At 43.2% G+C, this 20,377-nt stretch overlaps 2 protein-coding genes across 4 annotated transcripts; one reads left to right on the top strand and one right to left on the bottom strand.

The window, feature by feature from the left end:
* Nucleotides 1–244: 244 nt before the first annotated feature.
* On the top strand, nucleotides 245–8,307 carry SNRNP48 (small nuclear ribonucleoprotein U11/U12 subunit 48). Of its 3 annotated transcripts, none has more exons than XM_057378586.1 (9): nucleotides 245–339; nucleotides 504–617; nucleotides 699–759; nucleotides 1,690–1,764; nucleotides 4,170–4,358; nucleotides 5,252–5,373; nucleotides 5,808–5,923; nucleotides 7,112–7,273; nucleotides 8,193–8,307. In XM_057378586.1, the coding sequence occupies exons 1-9, from the start codon at nucleotides 280–282 to the stop codon at nucleotides 8,230–8,232; spliced, it is 939 nt and encodes a 312-aa protein (XP_057234569.1). In that variant the 5' UTR covers nucleotides 245–279; the 3' UTR covers nucleotides 8,233–8,307. The 3 variants fall into 3 exon arrangements, with proteins under 3 accessions (XP_057234569.1, XP_057234568.1, XP_057234570.1); XM_057378585.1 differs by having other exon boundaries at nucleotides 247–339; nucleotides 7,109–7,273; XM_057378587.1 differs by lacking the exon at nucleotides 245–339 and adding an exon at nucleotides 408–425 and having other exon boundaries at nucleotides 7,109–7,273.
* Nucleotides 8,308–9,404: 1,097 nt separating this feature from the next.
* ROPN1L (rhophilin associated tail protein 1 like) lies at nucleotides 9,405–18,856 on the bottom strand. The gene is made up of 7 exons (XM_057378591.1): nucleotides 18,805–18,856; nucleotides 17,690–17,719; nucleotides 16,625–16,774; nucleotides 13,924–14,047; nucleotides 13,592–13,753; nucleotides 11,026–11,201; nucleotides 9,405–10,080 (listed from the first exon to the last, which is right to left on the bottom strand). Exons 3-7 carry the CDS (start codon nucleotides 16,753–16,755, stop codon nucleotides 10,017–10,019), a joined length of 657 nt encoding a protein of 218 aa, XP_057234574.1. The 5' UTR covers nucleotides 16,756–16,774; nucleotides 17,690–17,719; nucleotides 18,805–18,856; the 3' UTR covers nucleotides 9,405–10,016.
* Nucleotides 18,857–20,377: the final 1,521 nt, after the last annotated feature.

The raw sequence follows: 20,377 nt of genomic DNA, 5'->3' as shown, positions 1-20,377 counted from the left end.
GCAGTGGCCAATGAGCCGGCGGTCGCGATCGCCCACTGCCGGGATTACCATCAGCTTCGCCCGGACGGCTTGGGATTGTCTTCCCTATTCCTTAAAAGACTTAGCCAGGCATCCGATGCTCACAATGCAACTGCTTAATCATAACTGTCCAACTAGCAGCTACTCATTTAAAATATAAAAGGCAAAGCRTGACTCAAACCCCRCGGAGCGYGGYGCCGCTCTCAGGGAAGGTGGCGCAGGCCCCGCCCCGGCGCGGTCACGGGATCGCCCGGCGCAGCGATGGCGGCGCCCAGAGCAGCAATGGCGGGTCGCAGCGCCGTGTGGCTCGGCGGGGACTCGGTGAGGCGGCGGGGGCTGCGCGGGGCAGGGCGGCGGGGACTCGGTGAGGCGGCGGGGGCTGCGCGGGGCAGGGCGGCGGGGACTCGGTGAGGCGGCGGGGGCTGCGCGGGGCAGGGCGGCGGGGGCAGCAGGGCGGGGTGGGACTGACCCGTGTCCCCTCGCAGGTGGAGTGGGTGCCGTGCCCCTACGATGTCCATCACCGCGTGCCCCGAGCGTCGCTGGAGAGGCACTCGGCGTCCTGCCGGCTCCGCAAGATGGGATACTCCGCCGAGGAGGAGGTGGGAGCYCGGCTCGGGGCGCGGGGAGCGGGGCCGGCGCTCGGCGGCTCCGGGCCTTGACCGAGCCCTTTGGTCCCGCAGGCCGAGATGTACGACTGCAGCTTTTTCTACGAGAACCTGAAAGTTCCCACCGTCGCCATGGGTGAGGGGCAGCTGGGCCTGAGGAGAGACCCCCGGGAAAGGGAGGGATGGATGAGGAGCTGGGGGGAGACCCCCGGGGGGACAGAGATGTGGGACTGAGGAGAGACCCCCGGGGAGGGGAGGGATGGATGAGGGGCTGAGGGGACACCCCCGGGGGGGACAGAAATATGGGACTGAGGAGAGACCCCCGGGGAAGGGCAGAGGATGAGGGGCTGGGGGACACCCCCGGGGGGACAGAGATGTGGGACTGAGGAGAGACCCCCGGGGAGGGGAGGGGAGGGGATGAGGGGCTGGAGGGACACCCCCGGGGGGACGGAGATGTGGGAACGGAGGAGTCTGGGTCCCCGCGGTAGCACAGCCCCACTGCCGTGTCAGCTGTAAACTCCTCAAGGCCTCCTGAAAACCTYGAGTGTTTTAATCAGTAGGTTAGTTTTCTCAAACTGTCATTTGCAATTTGCCTTAATTTTCCGGTTTTATGCTTTTGTCACTGTGTAATTCTGTAACTCATTATTATATTTTCATCTTAAAATGCAAGGAGGATCTGTTTTTCCTCTTAAGAACTTCTGCCTATGTTCTCTGTCCCCACTATTGCATCAAATGCAGAAAGTGTATCAAAATGCATGCTTAGAAGATGGGAAAACTATAGAATCAGGGGATAAAGCAATGGTACAGAGAGTGATATACATACATTTATTTTTCCATATCCTTGTAACCCACAAATACTTTTTTTTCCTTAATTTTCTCCCCTCATTTCAAAAACTGAATAGATGAAAATTACACTTTTAGTTCAAATGTCCCCTTATACATGAATAAAACTATGATGTTCTGTACCATACCATAAGTCTCGTAATAGATGTTGAGTAGTAAAGACTAACCCATTCAAGAACTTGATGTAAAAGTTCTCTGATTTAATTTTCTTCTCTGCTTGCAGATAAAGATCTACAGTTTCATATTGTTAAGCAGGCTAGAGCTCAAAGTGTGAAGGAAGGTGCAGGCTACAGCGAAGGTAAGGAGCAAGCAAAGACTTTGCCAGCCTCCTGTGGAAAGCTTCTCTTGTCTYCCTCCTTGCTGCCTCCTTCATGGCATTGAGAACTGCTGTGAGGAATTTCACTTTATTTGTATTTAATATTCCTTCCCCTGCATATCTTGGAGCATGACTACTTTCTATACTAGGGGCAACTAGATGAGAGACTGAGTYTGTTGTGCTCATACCTCTGTTATCTTCAGGACTGAAAAAACGAAACATGTRTATTACTATGTTGGACTGTTTCAAGACCAACCTAAGAAGTTTTGTAAGAACTATGCTGTCACATCTGCAAATGTGATGTTGTCCTGTGTCACTGGAGCTTGCACCAGTGAGTTTTGTGACCAGCCWGGGGACCAGGCTAAAACAGAAGAGTCTTTGAAGGTTCCAGCTTAGACAAAGTAGAAGAATAGGGCTACCTATGGAATCCATAGAGGTTGAATGTATGATTGAGAAATCACTGTGAAGATACAGCATTTGGTCTCTGTAGACTGTGGTTTGTTAAACATATGGGCAGAAGGAAAAGTGTGTTTGTCCAACTTTTCTGACAGTGTAATACAGCAGCACTTGCTCAGACACATTTTTCATGTTGTCTTTGTTTCTCTGGCCTGGCAAATAGAGGCTTAATGAACGGTTGCTTSGGAAACAGATTTTCTGGAATTAGCACTGTGTTTTGTGCACATTGGGTGCACTCCCCTCTGGAGGGAAATTGGAAATCATTCATTTGACACAAGCACATCCAAGTAGAGAAGCAATAGATAAACCCTGTGTGGAATGGTTCATTATAGATGTGCACCAGTGAGCCACTAGATGCCARTGTTCACTGCCCAGATTTCCCTGCAAGCTTGCCTTTGCCTGATGGTAACACTGAAACTGGATTTGTGGTTTTCATTGTGGCAACTTGGCCTGTTGTAAGATTTACTGACGTGCAATTGTTTGTGGAATTTAAAGTCTTTGGCAACAGAAACAAATGAAAGTACTTTTTATTGTACATTTCCTTTTGATTCATTGTATCAAAGGAAGTGATTTTTTTTTTCCTTGTTTTCTTTCCTTTTTTTCAATTCTAACCATATTTAGAATATTAGCATAGCTACATTGTAGAACAGAAAAATTCAATCACAAGTTGTGTAATTCTTGTAATTATCAGTGCRTTTTTATGGACTTCTGTGACATGTAAGAACTGTGCATTTTAAAAATAGAATTCTAGTTTTTATGTTTAAATCCATTTGTTCATGTTACACTAGTTCTAGTTTAGGTTCCAAGGTACAATAGTGATGAAATCCTGTACTTTAGGTTTGTTTGTAGAGTTACTGTGGTTCCTCTTCCTCTTCTTTGATGGCTTTAGTTAAAGGAGGTTGTGAAAAATTGCCCAGCTTCTATTAGAAGCTGAATAATCTGGAGAAGCTGTAGGTTTGCTGTTGTAAAGGGTGTTGCATACACCCTTCTTATGTGTTGGGTCTTCTGTCTGTCTGGAGATGCATGGGATTGTGTGGGAGAAGCAGAATTGTTGAGTTCAGGTCAATGGTGGCTGGAAAATTGAATGTTTCTGACTAAAATGCTTTCTTGCAGGCAATGCCCCACGGTGTTGCATCCTGTATCTTTATGGAAGATTAATATTTCTGTTATTTCTGTTATTTCTTAATATTTCTGTTGCAATTGGAGGCATGTTTTGTTTTGTTTGGAGGCATGTGTGTTTTAACTGGGGAATGGGAAAAGTGAGTATCAGGCTGACAGATCAGAGAAAGAAGAGTGCGCAGGCAGCGTATTTGTTTCCATAAGTTTAAGTCAGTTCTCTGAATTGATCTGGAGTACTTTGAAAGTGCCTTTGCAGTCCTTTTAGCTATAAATTCCTGTGGCAGTCTATTATAAAAGCTCTGTAAAGAAGGTGACAGTGTGAGTGAGACTGATTTACACAGTGCTCAGTTATTGAGTCTCCTAGAAGCTTTCCTTCTTGTTGGCAGAACAGGTATTTTGCAGCTAGTACTTTACATAACATTTATGAGTAAGATAAACCCACAAGTTAGAGCTGCAGCCTTTCTTGATTTCACTTGTAAGCCAAGAGCTGAAACCCATGGGAAATTACAGAGTGTCATTTTGATCTAATCTAATACAATTCCTTCATGGCATATAAAAACCTGTATCTGTGAGCAATCAAGAGGGGTTATACAGCCTTCATGGGGCTTGGGAGGGATTTGGGAGGGATCTTTGAGCAGTTTTTATCTTTTCAAATTAAGAAAGTTGAAACTTCTTACAGATAYGTCTTTTTTCCTCTTTTTGGGGAAGAGGAAAACAGCATGGGAATTTACTGCATTTTTTGTTGAGCATCTTGGTGTTTTCCTGCATAATTACACTATTTTACAAATAACAGCTCTCTGTCCATCCTCCAGGATCTTACTCATTACTGCCTGTAGAAGTTCCTCAAAACCACAAGCGTTTCACCTGTGACCTGACTCAAGCTGACCGCCTCGCTCTTTATGATTATGTTGTTGRGGAAACAAAGAAACAGAGGTCAAGATCCCAGATAACAGAAAATGACAGTGATCTCTTTGTGGATTTAGCAGCGAAAATCACCCAAGGTTTGAAGAACGATCTGTYGTTGAATTTATGGTTCAGAGCTTTTAGTTTGTCCAGTAATGTGAGTTTTGTTGAAAGCCAAACAGAATTATTTTTGTGGAGAGCATACTGTTCTTAAAAGCCACAGCAAAGATCTGGCATCAGAAAATGCTAGTTTGATGTCTTTTCCTTCTGGAAAAGCCTCAGTGCTCTGCTCTTGGCACATACGTTATGTGTATCTCAGTGGATGGATTTTCTGTCTTTGCTGCAGCTGACTTCAGGTTGCTTAATGTTGCCAACTTGTTGTGCAGCTCAGACCAGTTATTTGCTGTAAGAGATGATGAGATTAAAGATCACTTAAGAGTAAAAGCTGAACAGGAGAGGTTGGCAGTCATCCAGGTGGAGCTCTTGAGCAGTATACTTAGGTGCATTGGTCCGGGGCCTGTCATCCCTCTTGAGTCATGCCCGTCTGTAACTGTACCGAGTGTAGCAAAAGCATCTGTGTCATCCTGTGGGCCCCACTATGCCTGGGAGGTGAGATGCTGCTTGTCATCTACATAGGTAATTTATTTACATAATCTGCCTTTCTCATTCTGTGTCTTGCTGTACTACTGGTTTTGAAAACATGGCCTGTATTTGGAACGCATTTCACCACATTCCAAGCCCATAAATTGGTTTGGATCATGGTTTGGAAACTGAGATCACATAACAGTGTTTGCTTGGGTGGCTTTTTAGTYGTGTGTGAACAGCCAACAAGAAGGCTGGGGAGGAAGCTTGAGATAAATTCACCATAGTTACTAAATACAGGAGAAACTTGAGAAAGAACACAATATATTTTATGTTCCTGTATGTAGAGGCCTGCATACCTGGTAATGTCCTGCTAATGACCATTTGCTTACTTCCAACTTTTTGCTAGATGATAGTCAGAAAGGTCCAAAGTCCCATCTTGAAATTCTGGCTGAAATGCGAGATTACAAAAGGCGGCGGCAGTCATACAGAGCTAAGAATGTTCACATAACAAAGAAGTCCTACACTGAGGTGAGATCTGAAAATAAAGGCTTTTTTTGCACAGAAATGCTTATTATATATCAGCATAAACAATTCTATACTCKTTCAAAAACAAAGAATATGTCTCTTTCTCTGTGTCTTGTACCSTGCTTTATTATTGTTGCAGGCTATAAAGGAATGTTTTTGGTTTGTTGCAGCAAGTTATAAATAATGAACATTTCTAACGGATAAGTTTTGAATGTGAAAATGCCAGCAAGATACAGCTCACTGTCATAACATGGTGCTATTTAAATTGATGTTGAAACATGTTTCTGCAAATAAGACTTTCCATTCAAACATCTGATGTATAGGGTTTTGGGGGAGATTTTTGTGGGGTTTGGGGTTTTTTGRATGTTTACAGTTTGTATAGTGCTAGTTCAGGCCCTACCGTGGCATGTTTGTTTTTGACATATTTTAAYCTCCAGGTGATTCGGGATGTGATTGGTGTGCATATGGAAGAGCTCAGCAATCAGTGGCAGGAGGAGAACAGCTTGGATAATGCAGACTTATGTGAAGGAGGGAAATCAAAATCTTCAGGAAGGTATGCCACAGCTGAAAGATTCTTCGGGCATGGAGCAGATTGTAATTTTGTCTTATCACCTTTTAATAGCTCATACCAGCCTTTTCTGAGTCATATGCAGAGTTTATTTTATACTAATTTTATTAAATCTTGCTCAAGAAGCTCTGCCTGCATGAAGCATGGGGAGAAATTAATTAGTATCTCTCTTTCAGAGGTAAGTAGGTTAGTTGCAAGTGATTCAGCTGAACAGGTAGTTTCTGGTGGAGCTGGGGGTGCTCAGATGTGTGTGTATATGTTGTAGCTGGGTACAGAAGGACACTTGAAAATACAAGTACACGATTTCTTACCCTTCTGTACCACATGACATGTGGTAGATATATTACACCTCAGAGTAAAGGTTTCCATAGCATAATAAAGATGGGGAGGCTTTACAGTTCTTATCCCTGTAAATCTTGCTGTGCTAATGGGGAATGTGCTTTAGCTATACGTATTTCTGCTGTGTCAAGCAGCACTGCACACCCTTCTAAACATTTGTCACTGAAGTAAACTTGGAATCATGACCTGATGATAGCCTATTTGTGCCTCTTCAGCAGATATTTGAGAGGAGAATGTTTTTAAAACAAACTAGAAAGTGACACTCTGTTCCTTGCATTAAAATGAAGATGAATGGGTGGCAGAGCATTGGAACAGACTGCCCAAGGAGGTTGTGGAGTCTCCCTCTCTGGAGACATTCAAGACCCACTTGGACACGTTCCTGTGTAACCTGCTCTAGGTGACCCTGCCTTGGCATGGGGAGTGGAGTAGATGATCTCCAGAGGTCCCTTCCAACCATAATGATTTGTGAGATCAGGATTTGGGTTCTCCAGCAGTAGGTTGCAGCTTAAGGCAGGTGGTTGAAGAGTCAAAGATTTAAAGCAAAACAGAGTAAATGTCTTTTACTGCCTCCTGTTTCACAAGCAGAGGTGTTAAGACCTAGGAGCAGCGTTTATAAGAAATAATTGGATTAAATAGTGTGCTGAGATATGCACATACAAGAGCATGCACTTTGTGCCTTTTTTGGGAGGTATTGTATTTCTYAGAGAGGCTTAACAGAAGGTATGTCCTCTGTCTTACACTGTTAGTAGGATATTATATTACAAAACTGGTACTGAAAACAGTGACTGTGAAACTATTTTTATTGATTAAAATCAATACGTTCTTTTTCAGAAGGGAAGACAGACGGTCAGCTTCAGTGGACTCCCGGCAGTCTGGGGGAAGCAGTAAGGATACAGAATGCACAAGACACAGGAGAGACGGCAGCAGGAGTCCAAGTAAAAGAAGAAGGAGTCGTGAGAGAGGCAAAGACAGAGACTCTCGGAGAAAAAGAGAGAGGTGAACAGAAACAGGGACAACTGACTCCTGCTTCTGAATCAGAGAGCTGTAGCCACGATGATGTAGTGCACAGGTTGAGAAGATGCAGTCCAGATAAAGAGCTAGGCTCACCTCATGTGCAGTATGACAAGCCAGTGGCATGAGGCTACTACTAAACAAAATATGCTGTGAGATCATAAACTGTGATCTAGATTTTAGAACTTACTCTCACATCTCAAAGGTGGCACTTCCAACAGCATGCTGCAGGACTGCAACAGTRCTGTAACAAGCTATTTATTTTACTCCTTGATGAACATGGTTAAATGGACTCATCCACAACTAAGTGCTTGTCATGTCTAATGCTGATTTCTGCTCTAGTTTGCTCTAGACCTTAATAAACACGATTATTTKTTTCACTAATATGCATACACTAGTCTTTCCATATTAGATACTTCAAAACAATGCTGTTGCTCTACAGTACTTCTGGACACACAATTTAGCAAAAGAAAACAMATCTAGGTCACACCTTCTAATACCATCAAAAAGGACATATTTACATCTGCAGGACCATAGGTGTGTGCCCCCTGTGTTTGAGCAGAGATGAGGACTGTTATGCAGAAGAAATTCTGCCTTGTCCTTTATGTGTATGGTAAATGCATTACATAACTGCGTGGATGGAAATGATGGCTTGTCTCAAAGCTGGCTCAATTACACCGTGCTGCCATTCATCCTAAACTAATTGCTATTCTGGCACTGCATTACACTGCTTTCATTAAAGCAGCAAGGAAAATAAACTGTCTTAAAGCAGTTTACTTTCTTTCTTAGAGGAGGACATGACTACATTTAATGAGAGCTTTCTATTTTCCAAGTTGTTTTTTCCCCTTCAGACTCTATCATTCTGAGCCTAACAGCCCACACTATGTTTATGTTTTTGTTGCAGGGATGAAGACAAGTATCACAACCATAAAAGAAGAAAGTAGAAACAAGAACCTCATTATTTTGTTTGTCAGCTGTTCAAAATTTAACTTGCACAAGAACTGTTGTTACTCTTTTGCTGGAGACAGTAAAGGTGTGCACATAATACTGGTGTTGCATCACACCTATGCTGCTTGGAGACCAAAAYGTGTTAAGGTTTGTCAGGATGGAAACAGTGTATTTCAGGAAACGTGTAAATCTGTAACATTCATACATCTATTAATAAATTATATTGATTTCTCATGTGTTTGAGTTTAGTGTGACAAGGCTGATGAATAAAGTCTAGGAGAGGTTGTACTTATTGGCCTTCCTGGCCTATAGGCAGTRGATATAGAAGAGAGCTAATTCCTGGAGTCCAGGATCAGTCACAAACAGGGAAGGCATGAAGGGAGCTGCCCTCCTCCCTAACACTGTCACCTCTAGGTGACATTGCCTAATTACAGCATATAGCAGAGGGCAGATTTCAGAGTTCTCCAACAGGCTAAAGCCTCTCCAACTGCGGATAGTGTTAAATGGAAAATAACACAAAAGTTAGTGTTCCCAGGCTCATATGCAATGAAAATTGGGGTCATTATCGTCTGGCAAAGGTGATGAGAATGTAGCTCTCCACAGAAGCTAGTGGGGAGGCRCCAAGGACACTTGGAATATTGCTGAGTACCATATTCAAACACCATGTGCTTTTTYGTCCATGGGAAGACTTCCCATCCTATGGACTAGCATACAAATATTTGTGATAGAGATTGATAAAACAGACTTAAAGCATGCAGATACATATTAAAGATGTGCAGTTCTGTGATTCCTCACACAATCTGCTTCAGCCACAACAAAATAAGAAGCTATAAAACCAAGCTTTCAGATGCATCTTTCTTAAAATACTTGTTTGATCAACGTGGGAGGAGAGGGCACTCCATGTTCCTCCTGGTTTTGGCCTTCTCAATCAAAGGGAATCTTTCCAGTGTTACCATAGCCACTAGTATCCTCTTTCACATCTCAATTTTTTCTGCAATTAAGTGTGATTACCTGTCACTAAATACGTGGTACCTATAGTTCTAGGTTTCCATACCTGCTACAGCAGTCCAACCAAAACAACTCTGTGTCAGGTATTTTTTACCTACATGACAACTGCAGTAGCTTTTCCTATCAGAAAACAAGACATATTTTCAAACAGATATTTAATTAGACAAGTTTATCTAAGAATGGAAAAAGGTATTTAAGTTCTGAAAGGGTTCTAATTAGAGGGAAAATAATATGGAACCATTGCAGTCCTCTCTTGCACTGGTTTTGTTCTGCCACAGAGTTCTCATTAAGTTCTTTCAGTAGGGCTTGGTAAAAGAGTTTGTTAAAATAGAAGATGTCCAGGCTGACGAGGTAACCCAAGGACCAGCTGTATTAGTGCAAGAGTCAAAATGAAGTCAATGCTACCAGAAGCTYAATCAGAAATGCTCCAGTTATAGCTGCCCAGTATTAACTGAATTCCATGTTTTACTTAGCTCATAATGTAGCTAGGAAGCTTGGTAACAAAACAACTTTTGTTCAATTTAAGCAGATGCATGAAGGGGTCACTCCCTAGGGGTGTCAGTATTTGARAGGCAGSAGAACAGTACAACSATGCTCTCAATTAACATCTCTGAAGTGCCATCTAAAGAGTAGGACAAAGTAAAGGAAATGCCAGAGAAGAGGATCATGTACAGATACATGAAAATTATGATACTTGGAACACAAATTATTTTCTTGAACTTATTTATTCCATTTTTTCTTCCTCTCRTCTCATGCTGAAGAGTAGGGTTGATCAATAAAATATGAAGGAGTATGGCAGGAAGTGTCTAATCAGTACCATGCCAGAGTGTTCATCCCTGGAAAAGAATAAACCAAATGTTTTAGAATGGCACTTTCACGTGGTAAATCCTAGTGTGTCRGACAAGATACAATTTAGGGCTATATGAAATGCAAGCAAAAGGGGTGGGATTAAAAAGTCATTCTTACTAAAAACTGTCAATCTGATAACTAATGATGAAACAGTTATTTGTATTCTCTTGTTTTGGAGCTCCCATGAACTTGGAGCTAGTGGCAATCTAAAGCAGTGTATGGAGTGTATGGCAGTGTTTTTTTKGGGGAGGTGGGRGCCACAGTGGTGAGCTTCTGCAAGAAGCTTCACCCCTGTTCAACAGAGCCAAAGCCAGACTGCTCCAAGACAAACCTGCCACTGGCCAGGGCTGAGCCCAGCAGCAATGGTGATAYATGACCCCAGAGGTGCTATCAGCCTTACCATGCACAGAAAGAATTTCAGATAGACAGTAGGAAGAGTTAACTGTCTGTATGCAAACATGCTATGCAGGCAGCACTTGGAGGACAAGCCTATTACARATCTTTTTAAATTGATTAAAGTGCATTTCATATGACCTATGTCTGACTATGGATACAATGAGAGAATTCCCAGTCTCTCTCTGGTTTATGACCTATGTTAACTCAAAAGAACAGCCCAGAAGACGCTGCTGGTTCCAGAACCAACAATACACAGATGATAAACACCTGTATATAATAGCTTCCTACAGCGAAAATTATGCCACCAGACAGCAACTTCAAAATTTCAGAGAAAGATGGATAAATAAGAACTTATCTTTTAACAGTGCCCACTGAAGTTGACAAAAACCAACTTTTGATATAATCTTARTCAACCCTTACTCCTGTCATCATGGCTATACCCCAAGTGAAGATACACTGTTGTCCTAAAATTAATGGCTTATGGAGAACCTAGAGGGATCGATACRTTAAAATTCCATGCATGGATTATAACTTACGCTTGTGTTTTAATTCCTTCAAGGAATTCTTCAGTTTCTGTCTCTGATATCTCTCCRTCAATACGGGCCAAATATGAATAAATGAACGAGAATGTTTCGAAGGGAATTCGAGCTGCTCCGCCTTCTGGGTCGGTTGTTAAGATTTCGCAGGCCTGYTTCATTGAACTCAGTAAGGACTGCAGGGAGTTCCAGCAAGAAATGAAAAGTATCAGAGCAATCAACATCTTAGCGTACCATGACAAAATCCACACTGTAAACCATTCAAAGTGAGGGTAAATCAGATGAAGSTGTTATCATTGTTGCCTAGCTTTAAACTCCAAATTTACTCTTCTAGTGCAGGTCCAAGGATGGAAACAATAATGTAGTTCTGGTAGAGACAGGAATAAAAAATACCAGAAACCTATGATGGTTAAAGATTGCATAGGGTGATCTGAGCTCTGTCTCAGGCCAAATTGCTCTATTCTGCTACTGTAAAAGYTCCAACATCACTGGATCTAGTGAGAGACACTGAATATGTGTGTGTGTATGTGTATTATCTCAGTGGTTCAAAAAGAATTTTCAGCAGCATCTACAACCTCTAGAAAATKAAYRTTTAACAATTGTRTTATATGGTATTTATATTATAATTGGATTGTATTTTTAGCTGATATTTACTGTTTCCTCTGTCTCTCTGCAAGTTCCATTTTAGTAATTGGTAGAAAAAGCGTTGAGGCAAAAAGCATTAAAAGAATATTTCCGTTTACCCAAAGGCCAATAACATTCAAGTTACCTTTAAAAACATGCCTCAGATTATAAGTTCCAAAWACACTTTGAAAAAATCCTTTATTTAATATGGTGTTGATAACCCAGTGCCCTGTGCATGCTGAGCTATATGGGGAAAAGTGCRGAAAAATTCAGCACTGAGTTTCAATTCAGTCAAAAACAGGTTGGATGCCATTAAAGAAACAAACAAATAAAAACACACACACACACATACACAAAATAAAAGCACAAAACCAAACCCTCAAAGGCATTCTGTAAATCAAGTTGCAATATTTCTTAATGYGACTTTTCCTAAATTGTCTTCTCTTTCATTAACAAGCAAACAATGACTACATTAAAAGATTGTATTTTTTAGCAGTAGAATAGCAATACTTGAAATAAATGCAGTATCTGTTTAAGATCTAGAACACAGACCAGAGAAGTGTCACCTTAYAATCCTTTAACTTAACTTAAATCCTGCATTTTTACTTAATGTATCTCCTCCCCTGGGAGGCTTCTCAGGGAAAAGAAAGGCAGCTGACTCTATGATGGCCAACTCTGCATTTTGCATTTGGATAACCCTCTACTGCCCTTTCTGGCCCTGCCACCCCAAGCTGCCATTGTCTCTCTCATAAAACAGCAAAGTTATWCCTATCCATTGTGCCACCTATAAATGACAATTTAACATGCTATTTGTGTGGTCATTTCTCCAGAGCTTTTGCAAAAACACATCGGTGCTTTATGAAAAGGATAATTCAGACTGGTGCTCTCCACAAGTTCATACTTTCTTACTCTTGTATCTCAGCTGTGACTCTGTTTGACTGTGAACACAATTTACAGCTGCAGGAAATGAATGTAAATTTCTTGTKTGTGTCTTTCTTTCTAGTTTAGGAAAGAGAAGTTTAGGTTTCATTAAGCAGCACTGAAATCAAATAATTAACTTAATATCCAAAAGGATGGTGAGATGGAAGTAAATTTAGGCTGTCTAGCTCCATCAGAATGAGGCTCCTGTGACTCCATTTTTTGTTTTGGTTTGTTTGGGGGTTTTTTGTGGGGGGAAGGGGGTTGGTGTTTTTTAGATAAGTAATGTAGATATTAGTATTTTAAAATGGAGAAAAGAGTCCAAACTACAAGATCATTTTGGGAGTGAGATTGGAATCAAGAAATACAGTTGAAATAAATATAAAGACACACACTATCGCATTGTCAGGTCAACATTCAGGGTTTCCAGATATTGCAATATTCACAAAATACTATTTCATACATATTTTCTTTTTAATACCTCTTCTTCCCTACCATAGAAATCACTAAAAGTATTATACTTCATATGAACATCAGCTTAATGCATTTTGTAATCTTTCATTCTATTCAAATCCTTTGCTGAGATTTTATTGCTGACATGAAAAGAATTAAGTGTAGATTTAGTAACATTAACTGCTGCTGTGAAAAATTAATTGGCTACACAGTCCATTAAAAATTGCTTCTTTAATTTCTCCCTCCAGYTCTTCTCCATGGACATTTACATTGATGCCATCAGCATCATTCCTCTGTCATCCTCTCTCATATGGCACGAGCTCYCTGCAGACATGTTTGCTCTCCTACTGCCACTCCTGTAAACTGAGGACTTAGCCATTCTTCTGGGTGAGTTCCTCTGACCAAAATCTGATTGGCAACAGCAGTAAACATGCAAGCCACTTTGCCAGCTGCTGCAAAAGCAATCACCATTCCCCAAATCCATCTGCATTAATTGTTCTATGGCATATTATGTATCTGATTCTAGACAACCACTTATGTTTGGATGYGAGGGCTCCAGCTGTGAACGTACCTCACCAAGCACACTGCACCCAAGTGCCAGAAACTTCATCCATTCCACCTCCTCGCCAAAACTGTCCAGTTGCAGGATAGCTTTCAGCTGTGCCTCTGGCAAGCCCAAATCCTTCCATTTTTCTTCCAGTTCAGCAACCATCACCGTGTCTTTGGAAGAAAGCTTTAAACAAAATCATGGTACCACAATAAGACTCCAAAAACCAGAATCAATTAAAGAACACAGTGCTTCCCCAAAATACTTCWAATACTTGACAGTCTCTCTCCCCARCCATCTCCAACACATCAGCATTCCKCAGCAGCATTRTGCATTTGATAAAGAACAGCTTGTACCTGATTGTGCAAGACTTTAAGGAGTCCTGGGGTCAAACCAATTCCTGTTTTCCCTGTTGCTAAAGCCATTTCAAGCCTGTCCTTCACAGGAAGGGGTTCACCTTTAGACAAGGCTGAAAAATACCTAAGAGAATGGAAAGAGCAAYACACCTCAATGCCATTATGAACTGCACTGGACATAAATGCCCTTAACAGTTCAGTGAATCCGAAGGCTTCCCCACAGGAGCAGCAGCACTTGCAAGCTGCCTGAATGCACAAGTCCCGTCTCCCCRTGCTCAGAAACACAAACTTTATAGACTTGACATGTTCCTTTTCATGACAATTTAATAATTCTTAACACATTTAACTTATTTTGTGCATGATATACTCAGCATGTTTGATGAACCTGAGGGCTCATCAACCCCTTCATGCACTACCCAAAATGTACATCTGCCTATTCACACTGCAACTCTCTCTGCTATTTCTGCCTGCTCCAAAATAAAGTTTAAGAGTAGAGCATAAAGGGCATGAGATGCACATCCTTTTAATTATAAGGCAGCCACAACCTTAAGAGCAACTGCCTCTGCCTTAACTGGCCAGCAATCTGAATTGTGCTGATACATATGGTCTATATCAAAGTGACAAGGTGCTTATGAGGCCTATTAATTGAAAACTTTCTATAGCCTTTTTATACGTTATCAATCTAAGAATGTAGTAAATTTTTACATATTACTAAAATACAGTGTAATCACTTTCAATATATTATCAATGATAGCTTTTTTATATATTGCTATAAGTTTTTTAATCGTGTATTAGCAACACATAGTATACCAGCTGCACGTAATCTAACCAGCTGGATTGGTACATAGATACGTGAAATCACCAAGAGGCATAAATCAGAAGAGTTCTGAAGAAAGTAGACAGGTAGATGCTATAACAAGGAACAGCAGAGAGCACTAATGAGAACTTGGCAGAAGCACGGGACAATCAGCAAAATAATTGGAAATTACGTCTTGGAGGACTAGAAAAAAACCCATGAACATCTCAACTGCACATGCCCTGAAGACAAAGGTGGAAAGTCCACCCTGATGAAGAGGATGGTATCTCATTAGAGGGAGACCCCCGTGACCACTGAATTGAGGATGACAAATGCACACTTGTAAAACTGTGATATCATGCATTTCCGTGCCCATGTATAGTAGTGGGTGTATGGTAGGCATATGGGGGGCAGTGACAATGATAATGTTACACCATGCTTACTGTTTAAATATGTGCTAATTTGAAGCAAAGGCAGGTGGGTTGGGAGGAAAAATCCCCCTCACCTCCAGCGCTGCAAGAAATAAAAACCTGCTCTATAGACACAGGTCTATGGAGTTTTATTTCTAGGCCTTTACAGGCATCAGTGCCAGGAAAACTCAGTTTTCATTCAGTTCCATTTAATTTTAAAGTCTCTCCACTTGTCCTGCCTCACCTGCCCTGGGCACCCATGTCCATGTCCAGGCTATCCCATGCTGTGCAAATACCTGCAAACGGCACAGCCAGCAGCACTGCAGAACTGAACTGGTTCGGCTGTACATACACAGATACGTGGCGTGCATGCACATACAACACCCGGGCTGTTTTKCAGCCAGATCCATTTCCCCATCTGATTATTCGCAGGGACAAGCACTACAACACCGGCAGCACACGCTCTGCTTTACTTGGCTCCCACAGATCTCGCTCTGCTCAAGTGCTCCAACACGGGCGTATTCCGGAAAGGGGGTGTGCGATCGGCAGCAGCCGCCCACCCATTTGCGGGGGCTCCTCCCACCGAGCTGGGGTTATCTTTAGGCAGAGCTGTGGGGCCGGGCAGTGCCACGCTGCCCCTATTCTATTCTCGCCAGTCCCATGTCCCAGCAGGCTCCAGCTGCAGAGGTACGCCGCCGCACATCACCTCCATCACATTCCTAAGAAACGCCACACCATTTAAAAACGGTCCCGCTGGCTTTCTCCAACACTGCAGCTGTAACAATTCAGCTTCAGATTCTTTGCATTTGAACAGATAAGCCAGACTCCAGTCTGGCTTTGTTAACAGCCTCCCCTCCCTCATGTACACAGTGTAGACGTTTTCCAATCCCCCTAGCTGGGAATATCTCACAGACAGCTTTCAAGAGCTTGCCCACAAACCACAGGACACAGTGAGCAGTTGAAGTAAAAGGAAAAAACCCAGAAATTAAAGAAGAAAAATTTAAACATCTAAATCAACTTTAAAGCAAGAAAGTTATCATGCGGATTCTCACTCCAAAGATGTACTTTTTCATGCACTTTTCCCAGAAAGAGAGAAAAACCTAACCAAGCTTATGTGTTAAAAAGCTAATTTCTATTTTCCCTCTAAATTCCAAGAATTAATCTCAGATTAGAAAAAAAAACAAACTAAACCAAAAAGAAAAAGGGTTGGTCTTTCAGATAGAAAAATAATAACAAAAATCAAATTAAAATCCATTTTTTTCTGKATGAAAATCCTGCTATTTCAGAAGTAAGCCAGTCCTAAACCTCAAGGAAACAAAATAAATAAAGTACCACACTGCTTAAAAGGCTTACATACTGCATTAACACACAGAAGTGTGTATACAATGTACATGCTTATTCAATATTCAAAGCCACATTCACTATACAATAACGAGGAGCAGTGAGATGTTGAGGGTACATGTGTTCAACTCCGTTATGTGAACCTTGTACTTACGCAGCAGCCCACTGCAAAACATCATAAGGCTGAGTCCTAATAGCAGCTTTAGTAAATTGCTTCAGAATATCAGGTAGCTCCGGAGGGATTTTGATCTGCTGAGCGCAGAACATGGTTTCTGGAAGAGGCATGGTGTCCAGTCACAAGGACCTGAAACAAAAAAACCAGCAGTTCACAGATGCAGAATGTGAATGAAAAACTCAGTGTGCACACAAGAATGAACAGTGGCTATTCTCAAATCCCCTCCTGTCCCACTCGATAGCTGGGGCTRCTGGAGAGCTGACAGACACCAAAGGGTAAACAAAGATGCCCTGGGTGGCTCTAAAAGACTTCAACTCTGTGGCAACATCAAGTAAAGCACTGGAGCTTGGGCATCAATCACAGCCCTGGGTGAGGAGAACTACTTCAACAAGTATCTTCAGATAGTTTTAAACTGATTTTTCTCCTCAAATCCACCACAACATAAATTTGTAAAACGGGCAGCCCAGACAAGTCACACCACACATGCCAACATGAAACCTATCTACATTGACAACTCACTACRGCATGCCAAGGAAAATGCCAAGGAAAATCCTGGCATTTCTGTACAGATGACAGAGTATGCAGATGACCAAGTTTCTACTGTGTTTATATAKTCAAAAAATGCTGGAGCAAAGAGTTACTAATTTGTGCTCCTGGCAGACTTTACATTAAACAATTATAGTGTTCATGTGTGCTGCAAGCATGCATTGTGCTCATACAGCTCTACAGGTGTGTTTGTCTCATTCAGGATRTAACTCACTTGTTGCAAAGAATCCTGTTCCCCAGGATCCAAAAGAAGGGACAGACCATTGTATGGTCCTTCTCCCACCACAGAAATGGGGCACATTTGGTGGGAAATGAGTATTCTCCTCATTATTGCCAGGACAAACTATGGCCTGCTTAAGTTGGTTTCGCAACAAGATCAGAAAACCCATTAGCTATTCACAGAAAGGAGGAACAGTGAAAACAACTGCATCAAGAAAGGAACTAATGTAACAGAATCCTCTGTCCCTTTAGACTTTTTTAAGATAAAAATAAGAGTACCTCGCAGGTGGCTTTCTCACGTGAATTTTCCTGTAGTGGAAAAAAAAAAATGAAAAGTCAGTGACAGAGCTATGAAACTGCTGTGACTCAARGCTCCTTTGAGAATCAAACCGTACTTAGAACCTTATTTATGGAGAAAGGCAGACAGGGTACAGCATCTTCATCACWCCAACGCAGCCTATTTGCATCAGGAACAGACTTCAAAGTGCGCATTTAATTACCACATTGGTCACGCGCTTTCAATAATTATTCAAAAATACAGCTCTAGCCAAGGAACTAAAGCCGAAGGCAAAAAAGCTGAGGAAAAACGGAAAAACTTTGAGGAAGGAATACAAGTGTGTGTATGTACCCTTGGGAAGCAGTCAAATAAAAGAATAAAAATATAATCAGAAAAAAAAAAAAAAAAAAAAAAAAAAAAAAAAAAAAAGCAGTGCAAGAGCTGCTTTTCTACAGTAAGCCATTAATTACAGAGCTTCACAAAAGGGCAGAGATTGGCAGAGACCTATTGGAAGTCAGCTGGTATGGCCACTGCACAAGCTATGAGCAGGCTGTCAAAGATCCTTGTCCAGGTGGCTTTCCAGTATCTCCAAGGGATGGAGACGCCACATCCCCCTGGGCAATCTGTGCCAGTGTTTGGTCACCCTCACAGGGAAAAAGGGTTTCTTGATGTTTATAGGGAGCCTCCTAAATATATACCCACACTTAACCAAAGAAAAGCAGAGCCAGGTCAGCCTCTGCACGCCTTCACCATCAACACTGTCATGAGTTACTCTCCCTAAGAATCAGCTCATCACTTTCACTTCCTATGAGCTCTTATTTTCTCTTTTTTTTTCCCCCTTTCAAGCACCCAAAACCAGCCCCAGGTGTTCAGGAAACAAGGCTAAGGCCAGCAAGTGGCTAAGGCCAGCAAGTGCCCGCAGCCCGCCAGCCCCGAGCTGTGGGGAGGCAGCGCCGGCAGTCACGGGCACGACCCTCGCAGGCCGGAGAGAGCCCAAGGGCCATCCCACGGCGACAGCGACCTGGACACCCCCGCACCGCCCCGGGGCTCGGGGAAGGCTCGGGGAAGGCCCGGCACGGCCCCTCCCGGCACAGCCCCTCCCGGCACGGCCCCTCACCTGCCCCGCTCCGCGGCCCCGCTGCCCGGCAACGCGGCGGGAGGGACCTGGGGGGCGGGGCGGGGGCACAGCATGATGGCGGCGGGGTTTAAAGGGCAAGAGCAGCGCCCGTTTTGTACAGACTTTTGAAAAGACCCAAACCATGGTTGTGGGGATTARGTCTACCATTAGCAAATTCACGGATGCCAGCAAGGTGTGTCGGAGTGGGCTGGAGGGTACAGCGGCTGAACTTGAGCCAGCAGTGTGTCCAGGTGGCCAATGGCATCCTGGCTTGTGTCAGCAATGGTGTGGCCAGCAGGGCCAGGGCAGGGATTGTCACCCTGTACTCACCACTGGTGAGGCTGCACCTCGAATACTGTGTCCCCTCAATGCAGGGAGGACATTGAGGTACTGGAGCATGTCCAGAGAATGGTGACAAAGGTGGTGAAGGGTCTGGAGCACAAGTCCTTTGAGAAGCAGCTGGGGAGGCTGGAGTTGTTTAGCCTGGAGAAGAGTCTCAGGGGTGACCTTATTGTTCTCTACAACTGCTAAAAGGAGGCTGGAGCCAGGTGAGCATCAGCATCTTCTCCCAGACAACCAGCAACAGTGTAAGAGGACACAGTCTCAAGCTGTGCCAGGGCACACATTAAGGTTGGACATTAAGAAGAATTTCTTCACAGAAAGGGTGATTAGACAGTGGAAGGGTCAGCCCAGGGACGTGTTGGAATCACCATCCATGGTGGTGTTTAAGKAAAGACTGGATGTGGCACTTAGTGCCATGGTCTAGTTGACAGGGTGGTGTTCAGTCATAGGTTAGTCTTGATGCCAAAGGACTTTTCCAACTTCATTGATTCTGTGATCCTGTGAACATTTTAGCACCATGTCATCAGCAGAGCCCATGGCGGGAAGGCTGGTCCCTGAGTGTCTCCCTGCAGCCTGCTGGCCCCTGCATGTCCCCTGGCCCCAAGGATACCCTGCTGGGTTAGCAGTGTTAGGGTGGCATGTCCATCRTGCCTTTGGCATTCTTGCACCTCCTTTCCTGGCTTGGATGAAATGTGAAAAAAATGCTGACTGAACTGAAAGAGAGACAGGGCAATCTATTCCCCCAAATTCCCTTTACTTGCAGTAGCTGCTGCTTCCAAGGACAGCTCAGCCACAAGCAACCTCTGCTGGGCAGGCTCTGCAGTCCCGGACATTCAGGACAGCAGCACCACTGAGGGTCTGTCACCACTGAGAGCAGCACAGCCAGTGCCAGCTGCTTCTCAGCACCTGCTGCTCCAAACTGACACCATGAAGCAGCAAGGGCTCTCCCACCACTYCAGAATGCCAAGAAACTAAAGTGCCCTCTCTGCCTCAAAGTCTTGGTGGACAGCTACAAGTCTTCTTTCTACTGCAGTTAAAAACAGCACCGGAGGTAACCTGAATGGCAACTTGTAAAGACAGCTGCACATCTCTTGGTTACAAAGCAATACCCCTCCTGTCTCTTGTAACATGGACTGCACATAGCCCAGGAACTCAAATGAACTTGGTAATAGGATTATTCGCTTCAGAGAGCCTTCAGAAGCCATTGCTCCACGGAAACTTGGGTGCTGCA

Source organism: Malurus melanocephalus, unplaced genomic scaffold (assembly GCF_030028575.1).
Source record: "Malurus melanocephalus ecotype Western Australia unplaced genomic scaffold, MMel_1.1 scaffold_365, whole genome shotgun sequence".
NCBI classification, from domain to species: Eukaryota; Metazoa; Chordata; class Aves; order Passeriformes; family Maluridae; genus Malurus; species Malurus melanocephalus.
Note: the sequence above shows the minus strand (reverse complement) of the source record. Positions and strands in the feature narration are given on the sequence as shown.